This window comes from Carcharodon carcharias, chromosome 25 (assembly GCF_017639515.1).
Source record: "Carcharodon carcharias isolate sCarCar2 chromosome 25, sCarCar2.pri, whole genome shotgun sequence".
Classification (NCBI taxonomy): domain Eukaryota; kingdom Metazoa; phylum Chordata; class Chondrichthyes; order Lamniformes; family Lamnidae; genus Carcharodon; species Carcharodon carcharias.
Window position 1 is genome coordinate 2,385,375 of NC_054491.1, and position 12,667 is coordinate 2,398,041.

The 12,667-nt window shown below is 40.1% G+C and overlaps 1 protein-coding gene across 1 annotated transcript in view; it reads right to left on the reverse strand.

The window, feature by feature from the left end:
• Nucleotides 1-12,667, reverse strand: part of LOC121269494 (potassium-transporting ATPase alpha chain 2-like) — a 61,451-nt gene that overhangs the window by 15,118 nt on the left and 33,666 nt on the right. Inside the window, exons 11-14 of the mRNA XM_041174092.1 lie at nucleotides 11,152-11,344; nucleotides 9,688-9,863; nucleotides 1,556-1,692; nucleotides 497-647 (exon numbers count right to left, since the gene is read on the reverse strand). Coding sequence (XP_041030026.1) covers nucleotides 497-647; nucleotides 1,556-1,692; nucleotides 9,688-9,863; nucleotides 11,152-11,344 — 657 coding nt within the window. The remainder of the gene's footprint in view (nucleotides 1-496; nucleotides 648-1,555; nucleotides 1,693-9,687; nucleotides 9,864-11,151; nucleotides 11,345-12,667) is intronic.

Below are 12,667 nucleotides of genomic sequence, written 5' to 3' on the forward strand. Positions count from 1 at the left end.
TATGAGAGTTGGTGCTCAGCCTCTGCAAAGTAGAGATCAGTGAACCAGACAACAACAGCACTAATCTTGTCAGCAGATTTGATCTGGAATCAACGGCTACAACCATTACCACTCCCTTTGCCTTTTGTTCCATGATATCTTTGGTAGTTAATCTCTCCCACCCTCTAACCCATCCATCACCTTCCCTTTTCTCCCATCTGACCTTCCCCCCTACTTCTTCAACAGCATAATACCCATCACATTTCTACCTCCCTTAATTCTGTTTCTCCAGAATCCGGTCTTTTGCTTTTATATAAAGGTAGATGGTTTAATGTCGTATCTGAGAAAACAGTACCTTCGACAATACTGCACTTCCTCAGTACCACACCGGAGTGTCAACCTAGATCATGTGCTCCATTCCCTGCATTGGGGCTAAAATCCACATCCTTCCAACGTAGAGGTGAGAGTGCTACTACTTGTCCAGACTAACTAATCAGATTAAGAGAAGAATGGTTACCTGTCTTTGGCAGGCCTCAACGATAATTAATTTCTGTTGAGGTGATGTCCTGGCAAATACAATTTCACTGTGACTCCTCAAAATGTCATCCAAGAATTCAGGGTCCATGTCTTGGAAATCTGAACCGTTTATCACAGCAGCTTTGGCATCCCTTCAGTATTCAAAACACAAAGAACATTTACACCAGTTATATTTTACTTTATTTAATAATTTGGCATATTTTCATATCACAAGATATGCAGTTATTATAAGGTGTGTCAATTATGGGCCTTCAAGTTCAAATTCTATATTAAAACGTCTGTTGCTCCTGCTGTCAGAACATTTCAAATCTGTGTGTGGATTTCATAAGAATAGCTTCTCTGCGCCAGAGACCTCCATCTCTCCAACATATCAAGAAATCTTTCCCACACTAGTCGGTTTTCCATGCCTGTATCAGGAATACAACAGAACTAAAACCTCATTTAAAAGCCCACACAGGGATTGTGAAGCATCTTTATACTGTTTACCCTGCCTGTGGAAGTCTCTCTCGGACAGTGGAAATTTAGACCTAATTCTATAATCCTGCACTGTGCTGATAGGGAGTACTGGGCAGAGAACTCAATCCATAATGCTCTGGACCTGTTTCTGACCTAGTGTGGTACCTGTCATTACCCCCCCAACCTCCCCACGACCCTGCATCCTTTCCCATCCCCACAATGAAAGCATGAGACCATGAAATTAGGCCTTCTGTTCCTTGTGTACAAAGTTTTGAGACACAGCAAAAATACTCCAGATGCTGGAAATCTGAAATTAAAAACAGAAAATGCTGGAAATGCTCAAGAGGTCAGGAAACACCTGTAGAGAGAGAAAAAAGAGTTAATGTTTCAGGTCGATGACCTTACATCAGAATTGAGTTAACCAATGCTGGCTCCATCAGGATTACTCAAGAATGCAATGAATAACTTGTGAGAAATGAGTGACCTGCCTGTTGATTGCCCAGTACAATTTCTGCAATAATTAAATTTCAATGGTAGTATTAAAGGAAGAATCTTTTGTGTAACACAGATTACCTCAATCTACCTTTTATTCACTTGGGTGATGGAGATATTAAGGCGCTTTGCAATGTCTTCCACTGTCTCACTACCAGCTGAGATAATGCCAGTACTCCTTGCTATAGCCATTGCCGTGATTGGGTGATCACCAGAGATCATAATGACCTATCGGGGGAGAAAAATAGGCATTTATTAATGCTAAAATGGGGGAGGGGAAATCAATAAAAATTCAAGGGTTTGCAATATATCATATACTGTTAATTTTGTGGTTTTATGGAATTTAATAAGTTTCGCAAAATTCTCAGGTTAAATACATAAAATCATTAAATTTTGATGTACCTTAATACAAGAAAAAGGGCCAATTTTATATCTTTTTATCTAACATCCTGTGTAACAGAAGCTACTAACCTATTGCCATTCTATGTTTAAAAGATGTGAAGGCAGCAGAGATAGAGCATGTAAATAACGCACGAGAATGGCTCCAAAGATGGAGTTACGGAGATTGATCAGAGAAGCTTAGACCGTTTCCCTTGGAGAAGAGAAAGTTGAGAGGAGATTTGATAGGGGTGTTCAAAAATCATGAGGTGTCTGGACAGAGTAGATAGGAAAAATCTTCCCACTGGTGGAAGGATCAGAAACAAAAGGGCACAGTTTTAAGTTAATTGGTAAAAGAAGCAATGGAGACACGAGGAGAAACTTTTTCACGCAGTGAGTGGTTAAGATCTGGAATGTGCTGCCCAAGTGTTGGAGGCAGCTTGAATTGAGGCATTCAAGAGGGAACTAGATTGTTATCTGAAAAGGAAGAATGTGCAGGGTTACAGGGAGATGGTAGGGGAGTGGCACCACGTGAATTGCTAATTTGGGAAGCTGGCACAGACAGGTCGAATGGTCTCCTTTGCTGCAACAATTCTGCAATTCTATGATTTCTTTAAGCCTTTTCTTCAAGTGTGTTTGTGTATATATCAGCACACGCACACATTTTATGAAATCCTCAATAAACCTTTACAGGAGATATTTGTTGGTCACTTTACGATCAATCCTCGTGCAAGATCCCCCAATTTGTCAACTTCCCGAATGGGACCCCAATTTTGTAATGCTCATGGGTGAGGAGGAATGAGCTAGCTCCTCTTGTGATTAATTTAAAAGCGATCCTTTCTTCCACCACCACCCCACCACCCCCTCCTCCCCCACCACCACATGCATACCTATTCTCAGTCCAAAGTATTTATTTTTTTAGAAAGAGCCAATTTAACCAGGCTTTCTTGAGTCAAAGAAAGAGTAACTTTATGTTTTTCTCAGGTTTTAGTAACTAATAATAAAATGCAGCACACGTACACACAGATCAGAAATGAGACGTTAAATACCAAATAAAAGTTTAAAGAATATATGAATCAGTCTTTGGCTTTTTCTTGAGGCGTAGATGGCGGTACATTGTGCTGTTAACTTGGGTGATTCCAGTAGAGCTGACTTTGACAGTTTTGCAATTAGTTTTGGAGACAGTTCTGTAGGGTAGCTGAAAAGGCTGTCCTATTTCCTTTTTGACTGTGGTTATGCTCAGCCTTGCCCCCAGCAACAGGGCAAGAGAGAGAGAGAAAAGCAAGAGAGAGACAGAGACTTCGCCTACAACTGCAGGGGTGACTAGTTGGTGGTCTTGTGTTATCAACCTCACAGCACACACTGCACTGCTCTGCAGCTAGCTTTTTAATCCATCTTTCCCTGTGTATTCCTGTAAGGGAAAAACAAAACCATATATTGTGCCCAGGGTCTGTTTCCATTCATCTCTGACCACTTTACACATTCTGAGATATGAATCAATAGGAGATGGATTTTGGATGACTACTGAGACGTGGTAATCAGTCTGTGTAACTACAGGAGGCTTAAGTTCAGTCTTTTGCATCTTTCCTATCTCCCTTTCAAGTGTCTCTGCTTGATGAAGGTCATGACCCCTTTTCAGGTGCGACAGGTCTGTCAGTATAATATACACAGGAATTTTCCAGAAAGTGGTCACTTCACATTATCAGCCATCTTTTGCTCAGAATCCTTGCTTGTATTTCTTTAAGAACACACACGTCTTCCTTAAAAAATTCAAATGCCCATAAATAATTCATGGCTGTAATTGGCTTTTCATGACAGTCACAAGAAACACATTCCTCCATTAAGCAATTCAGCACATTGGCATGTTTGCAGCAGACATCCTCATGGATGTTGATATACTCATTAATAGGTATCTGACTGCTTTTTAAAAATTCATTCATGGGATGTGGGTACCGCTGGCTAGGCCAGCATTTATTGGCCATCCTTAATTGAGCTGGAGGTGGTGGTGGTGAGTTGCCTCCTTGAACCGCTGTAGTCCATGGTACAGCCACAGTGCTGTTATGGAGGGAGTTCCAGGATCTTGGACCCAGCAACAATGAAAGAACGGCGATATATTTCCAAGTCAGGATGGTGTGTGGCTTGGAAAGAAACTTCCAGGTGGCGTTGGTCCCATGTATCTACTGCCCTTGTCCTTCTAAATGGTAGTGGTCATGGGTTTAGAAGGTGCTGTCTAAGGAGCCTTGGTGAGTTCCTGCAATTCATCTTGTAGATGGTACACGTTGCTGCCGCTGTGAGTCGGTGGTGGAGGGAATGAATATTTGTGGATGGGGTGCCAATCAAGCGGACTGCTTTGCCCTGGATGGTGTTGAGCTTCTTGAGTGTTGGAGCTGCACTCATCCAGGTAAGTGGAGAGCATTCCATCATACCTTGACTTGTGCCTTGTAGATGGTGGCCAGGCTTTAGGGAGTCAGGAGTTACCACAGGATTCCTAGCCGCTGACCTGCTCTCATAGCCAAAGTATTTATATTGCGAGTCCGGATCAGTTTCCGGTCTATGGTAACCAGGATGTTGATAAGGGGGAATTCAGCGATGGTAATGCCATTGAATGTCAAGGGGTGATGGTTAGATTCTCCCTTGTTGGAGATGGTCATTGCCTGGCACTTGTGTGGTACAAATGTTACTTGCCACATGTCAGCCAAAGCCTGGATATTGTCTAGGTCTTGTTGCATTTGGGCACGGAGTGCTTCAGTATCTGAGGAGTCACGAATAGTGCCAAACATGGTACAATCATCAGTGAACATCCCCATCTCTGACTTTATGATGGATGGTCATTGATGAAGCAGCTGAAGATGGTTGGGCCTAGGACACTACCCTGAGGAATTCCTACAGTGATATCCTGGAACTGAGATGATTGACCTCCAAGAACCACAATCATCTTCCTTTGTGCTAGGTATGACTCCACCCAATGGAGAGTTTTCCCCCGATTCCCATTGACTCCAGTTTTGCTGGGGTTCCCTGATGCCACTCAGTCAAATGCTGCCTTGATGTCAAGGACAGTCACTCTCACCTCATCTTTGGAGTTCAGCTCTTTTGTCCATGTTTGAACCAAGTCTGTAATGAGACCAGGAGCTGAGTGGCCCTGGCAGAAACCAAATTGAGCAGGTTATTGCTAAGCCAGCGCTACTTGATAGCACTATTGATGACCCTTTCCATTTCTTTACTGGTGATCGAGAGTGGACTGATGAATTGGTAATTGGCCAGGTTGGATTGGTCCTGCCTTTTGTGGACAGGACATACCTGAGCTGTAGTAGTACAGGAACAGCTTGGCTAGTGGGCACAGCAAGTTCTGGAGCACAAGTCTTAAGTACTATTGCCAGAATGTTGTCAGGGCCCATAGCTTTTGCAGTATCCAGTGCCTTCAGCCATTTCTTGATATCACTTGAATAGAATCAAATTGGCTGAAGACTGGCATCTGTGATGCTGGGGACCGCTGGAGGAGGCCGAGATGGATCATCCACTTAGCATTTCTGGCTGAAGATTGTTGCAAATGCTTCAGCCTTAGCTTTTGCACTGATATACTGGGCTCCCCCATCATTGAGGATAGGAATATTTGTGAAGCCTCCTCCTCCAGAGAATTGTTTAATTGCCCACCACCATTCACGACTGAATGTGGCAAGACTGCAGAGCTTAGATCTGATTAGTTGGTTGCAGAATTGCTTAGCTCTGTCTACCGCTTGCTGCTTATGCTGTTTGGCACGCAAATAGTCCTGTGCTGTAGCTTCACCAGATTGACAACTCATTTTTATGTATGCCTGGTGCTGCTCCTGGCATGCCCTCCTGCACTCTTCATTAAACCAAGTGTGGTATTGTAATACCATATACATGTTATCGTAACAGCCCTGCCTGATTCTGTGTAAATTCTATAACATAAAAGCATTTACAGAGAAGGCATGATATTTATATTGTACCAGGTTTAGGTTTTACAGTATTTTTATTCATCCAAATGCATGTTCACTGTTTTTACTGTTATTAAAATAACCATTTTAATTTTTCAACAAGATTGCTTTCTCAGTGCCCAACAAGATGTTGAAAATTCAAGTTAACGATAGTGATATATAAGGAATCTTTATTTTGTTTCAGCCAGCTTCATGTTCTGCTATGGCTGATTTATGACTTAATGGAGGGGAAAACCCTGTGGAGAATCTCCAGTGATGTGACATCCCAAAGCTCTTTGGGTTTCATTTTTCATAAACATGTCTCAAGTGGTGGTAACTACAGATATATTTTAAGAATACAATGCTCATTTCCTTTTTTTTGTTTTAAAGTTTCCACCGCTTTGACATCAATCCTTTCTCACTTTATGAAGGTAAAAGGATTACCTCTTTATTAATAACAAAAAAAACCATAAGCTTCTAATTCTGGCTGGCAAATGACTATGACAAACTTGGGATCTGCTCTTATTACAGAATCACGGAATCTAACTGTACAGAAGGAGATCATTCGGGTCATTGTACTGGTGTCAGCCCTTGACTGAGCTATCCAATTAATTCAAATCCCCTACTCTTTGCCGATAGCCCTATGAGCTATTCCCTGAAGAGCATATTCAATTTCCTTTTGAAAGGTATTACTGAATTTACTTCAATCGCTATCATGCTGTATATTCCAGGTATAACTCACTGGGTTAAAAATACTCTCATCTCCCCTCAATTCTTTTTGCTAGTCACCCTGTATCTTAAATCAATGTCCTCTGGATTTCGTTTCTGTGGAAACAGTTCCTCTTTGTTTGCTTTATCAAAACACCTCAATTTTGAACACCTGTATTAAAATCTCTGCAAATCTTCGAATGCTTTAATACTAAACGCAACATGCAGTAGGCCTTTACATTTTTATTCTGTAAATTAAGGATACCTGTATTTTGCAATATATTCAAATTATTTGCATAGTAGTGTTCGTAATTGTTCAACCCTTTAATTATTTTTCACTTTACTTTTCTTTTAATGATTGTGTCTATAGCTATGTTATGAATTATGATTACTTGGTTTTATTGGTATTGGCATCACAAGTTGGCATATGCCACCATGAAGATTTTTCAAGAAAACAATTATCTATGCTCCAAGGAGGACAGTCCTAGCTTCGGTAGTCTCTCCACCTTACATGGTCCCTCATCCCTGTTATCATCTCCTCTCCAATAGTTTGACATCCTTCCTAAAACATGCTGGCCAAGATTAGTCTAACCATTGATTTATAAGGATTTAGAATAATTTCCTTGCTTTTGTATTTTATGCCTCCATTTATAACACCAAGGCTTCTAAATGTTCTTTTGCCAGCTTAATATCAATAGTGCTACCCAGGCCATAATAATGAAACTCCATTGTTAAATGAATTGGATATTAGAATCTCATGTGCTGCCACATACATTTCTCCAATCTTCTGAAAGGCAGACTGAAAAACATTTTAGCGAGATGAGTTTGAATGTAACTCGACAAACTGATTTATTTTGCAACTGTAACTGGTTGGGTGGAGGAACATCAATAACAAATCTCACTGTAATTTGATGGCAACAAAGGAATGAATAAAACATGCCACACTACTCGTAGCAGAATAAATTTCACTTTTCTGGTCAGCCTTCACAAAACCCATCCTATCTCCCAATCCTGACAGGCTCTATCGTAAGGAGGTTAGCCTCCTCTTCCTCAATAAACCTTCTTAGACCTGAAGTACAGATCAAATGCTTCTGTCTATTGGTTCCTAGCTGGACAGGAAGTCATAAACATGGCGTCTAACCTTCTCAAAGCTCACGTTATCAATGATTAGCTAGTCTGATATTTAACAACAACTTATTTATATAGTGCCTTTAACGTAATAAAATGTCCTTTAAATTAGCTACTGCCTCTGCCTCCTGGTCAGACAACTTCATGCTATAAGAACATGAATTTAATTTAGCTTTTTTTTTAATATATTTATTCTTAGGATATGGCTAGGCCAGCATTTACTGCCCATCCCTAATTGCCTTTGAGCAAGCAGCAGTGAGCCACCTTGTTGAACTGCTGCACTCCATGTGTCGTAGGCATAGCCACAATGCTGTGAGGGAGGGTGTTCCAGGATCTTGACCCCAGCAACAGTGAAAGAATGGCAATATAGTTCAATGCAGGATGGAGTGTGACTAGCAGAGGAACATGTTGTGGGTGGTATTCCCATGCATCTGCCACTGTTGTTCTTCTAAGTGATAGATGTCACACGACTGGAAGGTATTGTTGAAGATGCCTTGGTGAGTTGCCGCAGTGCATTTTGTAGACGGTACATATTGCAGCTATGATGCACTGGTGGTGGAAGGAGCGAATGTTTAAGGTGGCAAATGGGTTGCAAATAAAGCAGGCTGCTTTGTCTTAGATGGAGGAGAGTTTCTTTATTGTTGTTGGAGCTGCACTCATCAAAGTAAGTGGAGAGTATTCTATCAGACTCCTAAGCTGCACCTCATAGATGATGGACAGGCTTTGAGGAGTCAGAAGGTGAGTTACTCGTCACATGATTTCTAGCCTCTGTCCTGCTCTTGTAGCCACAGTATTTATATGGCTGGTCTAGTTAAGTTTCTGGTCAGTGGTAATACCAAGGATGTTGATGATTGGAGCAGGGTGGGGGTGGGATGGTGTGGAATCTCACTCCTTAAGAAAATTAATGGTTGCAGATTTTTAAAATGAATATAAATTATATTGTTTTGTTTGTATTTTTCAATTTAAGCTTCTCCTTTAACTCTAGGTATACGGTCCATTCTCTTATTTTTTTTTCTGTACACTGATTTAAGTGTAATTATTTTGTTTGTTTTTTTAACTTCAGGCCTAGCGGTCTGAGAAATCTTCAATCTGACTTGTTATATGCTGTCCCCTCTACTCATGTCACAGATTCCCCATAGAAGGTAATGAATTCAAACTGATGCTGAAATTCTGTGCTTAAAAAGTCTGTGGGCTGCTGTATGCAAGGTGAATAGAGCAAAGTCCAGACCACTATAGATTAAATTAAAAAGCACTCTGGGCCAAATTGATGAAAATCCCTGTAAAAATGATGTATACTGATTGTTTATTTTAAAGATATGTATTCCTAGAAAATAAATATGAATGTTTCCATAATATTTGATGAATTATTACAAACATCATACATCCAAAACCATTTCCTGTGCATGAAGTAAGTTGTTCAACCATTGGTACTCTACGTTTCAAGCCACCTTCTTGCTTTCTGCTTCTCTATAACAGGGCACCAAAATCACTTATAATTCAAATACAAAATCCATTCTGAAAGCAAGCGGGTACTATTACCACCCCAAATACCTCATGTTGCCATGATTGGGAATTCTGGCACTAAAACCCACAGAACATTATATTTTATTATACTATTGGAACATTTAAAATATGAGCCAACTATTTTGGTTAATTGTCTTTTGTCTTGAAGCTATTAATGTATATATTTTTGAAAATGTTTTTCTTTTAAAATGGAGGTTTAGTCTGTGGATAGATCTTAATTGGATTAAAGCCAGCAAGTCTGGGTGCTTTGATGTGCTAGTTTTGATGTAAGAGAGATAGGGTGCATTTGCATTTTTTGAATAGAGTTTTCAAGAAGTGGGGTGAAAACTTGATGCCTTTCTAACGGCTACCAAGCAAAATGTTTATATTATTAATAAAAATGGTACAATGAATGGGGTTTCATTGTTAAAAGGTAAAGTTCAAAGAGGTTGTTGATACAATGAGAATTAACATTCAATGGGGCTGGTAGATATTACGTATCCAGCATTCACCAATTTAACCTTAGATGGAAAGTATGAAAAGCAAATTACATGTAATGGAAGACACATACTTTGATTCCTGCACTTCTGCATTTTAGAACAGCATCTGGCACACTCGAGCGGGGTGGATCAATTAGAGACAGGAGACCAACGAAGCATAAGTTGGAGATTGGGAAATTCCTGCTATCTGCGTCAAATATGTACAAATCTGGATATTTGTCTTTTGGCAAATATTGATGACAAAATCCTAAAAGAAGTAAAAGCTGTTAGTCAAAAACTAACAAAACGTAATTGACATTAAATTTCCATCAAAATCTAGATGGTCAACGGGAAAAGAAGCTAAGAAAAGAGGGAACATTGTGTTGATTTAAGGAAGATAATTGCAAAATATTTAGAATTACATAAAAAGAGATTTGTTGAGATTTAGCAGAAAAGTCAAGAATCATACTGAGAGCTGGCATGGTCACAACGGGCCAAATGGCCTCCTTCAGTGATGTAACTGTTTTATGGTCATAAGTTAAACTTAACACAGGAGAAATGTAAATTAACACTTACTTATGCTGAAAATAGAACCAGCCAACATTTTAGTCCCAACCTAATCTGCACTGGATCTGTTGCTAAAGAGATGGCCTAGGAAAATTAGGTGTCAGGTGGTCACTTGTATTTGATTCTGTTTAAAACTCACCAATAACTAGTCTGGTTGTAATAATACCACAGAAAAATAGCAGGGTTATTGTGAATCATGCAGTGATCATTATATCTATACAGGTATATAAGATTCAGGGAAGCACAATTTTGTTTCAGGAATAATTTTTCATACATAAGAGTCCTATGAATTATGAGAGAGAGAGAGAGAGATGGTCTTGTGGCGCAGTAGTAGCATCCCTACCTCTGGTTCAAAAACTCCGGGTTCAAGTCCTACTTCAGAACTTGATGGCCATGGAAAGTGCGTTCATAATGTGGCCAAGCAGGTTGATTATCAGCCTGTAAGCCCTTCCAATACAATACACCTGATGGTGGACAGTTACAGGAGAGTTTCCTGGTCAGCCATACTGTAGCAGGTAATGGAAAGCCACTGCAGTACTTTGCTAAGCATAATCATGGACCAATCCAATGGAAGCCCATGGTCACCAACACCTTCTTAGGGTATGAAGGCAGAGGAAAGAGGTCTTTACTGAAATCAATGTAAGTTGAGTTAATGAATTTTTTTAAAAAGCATAAATTATGGATCTTTGTACAATCTTCTGCAGCATTAGTGTAGGAACAAAAACTAAAATCAATAAATCAATCTCGAACTAGGCCCTGGATGAGTTGACTGTTCAAGGGTCAACGGCTGTGATTTTCTGATCCCAAAAGTCAATAGGTGTTTGTCTGGGTCACCAAATTTTCCGTCCTGCCCACAACTGGAAAATCCCAGCCATTGTTTTTAGATGGATTTATTAAGCTAATTATTATCTTCTTCAGTTGATGATAAATCCCTATAATTTGTTCAAATTAAATGCTCCAATAAGTAGTACATGGTGCAGTCCTCTTACCTAGAACTCTCTCCCCCAACCCTCCAAGTTCAAGATAAGCCGTCTGAATGACTTCTATCTCGCCATCATCCAGTGCAACCTCTCTACCCTGAGACATTATGGTGGAACAAGACTCCAAGATGCGCTCTGGTGCTCCCTTCATCACTAAGAGGAGACGTTTATCATATGGATTGTTGGTCCTATGAATAGACAGCTAAAAATAAAAATGCATTAGGTAAACATCAACTATATTGGCTTCATTTTGCTCGAAAGAGGAAAGATATAGGTGGAGTACTTTATGAACGTTAACATTTCTAGTTAAGAGTTTTTAAAAAAGGAGAAATTGGGCCTTGCTACTCTTGTTGCTTGGACACAGAGTAATAACCAAGAAACCGAATTTTCATTCTGCCACATGCCATGCCCAAAAGGCGTCCGAAAAATGTCTGACCCCAAATTGGGGTGGATGATTCTTCGAACATCCTTGGTGGCTGCCTAAATCAGCCATATGATTAAGAGGCTTAATACATGCTTTAGGATCCTCCTTGTAAATTAGACTGCACTGAGGTCCTGGGTCTTGTTCCACTTCAGCACTCGTAGCAGCTAAGGAGCAGCCACCAACAACGAAGTGAACTGTTTTCAGTTTAATATGGAGCCAGGAGGACAAACTGCCAGCCCATGGCAGACGGTCTCTTCCCATTGTCCTTCCCCGCCTTCTACCCAGGACCTGCCTGATGGCAGTTACTAGCAAAGAAAGCAGCCTTAAATTGATCTCCTCAAAAAATAATGAAATCAGGCCCAATGCCCAACTTAGGAGGAGTCACAATTTGTTATGTGATTGAAAATGGACCATAACCAATTTCTACTTCTGCATCTCTAGCCTTATTCGTGGAAATTACATTTCGTTATTACTGAAACCTGGAACCAACCGTCTCATTTTACAAATGCCACCCAGCTGCTTTTGAATATTCCAGTGTCTGATGCCTTGTGACCACAAAAGATACTTCTCAGCATGCCTGTAGCTGATGGTCTGTAGTAAGTTTGAGATTCAAAATGACAGAGATCCAGAAAGCTGCCTTTAAATAGATCAGATTGTACAGTTTGTTATCTAAAAAGGAAGCATGTGCAGGGTTATGTGGAGAAGGTGGCAAAATGACACTAGGTGAGTTGCTCATTCAGAGAGCCAGTGCTGAGACAATGGGCCAAATGGCCTCCCTCTGTACAGTGATTCTGAGCTATAAGATTGCAGAATTTGGGGCATAAGTGAATTATTCAGACAAGAAAAGCCAAAATTTCCATAAACTCCTCTGCTCAAACAAATCTCTGCTCATAAAACTTGCCTCATCTTCAAATCACAAATGTGAATAGCTTCCAGTTGTATTCATTCAGACTGTGTCTTTCATGGCCGGCAGGAAAGATAGTCATTCTTCTGCAACTTTTTGAGCTTTTTCTTTTAAGTTATCCTCAATGAAAATTACTTTATTATTTCCTTCTTTTAATGAATTTTCATGCAATCATTACATGCTTACAGGTTCTTAAA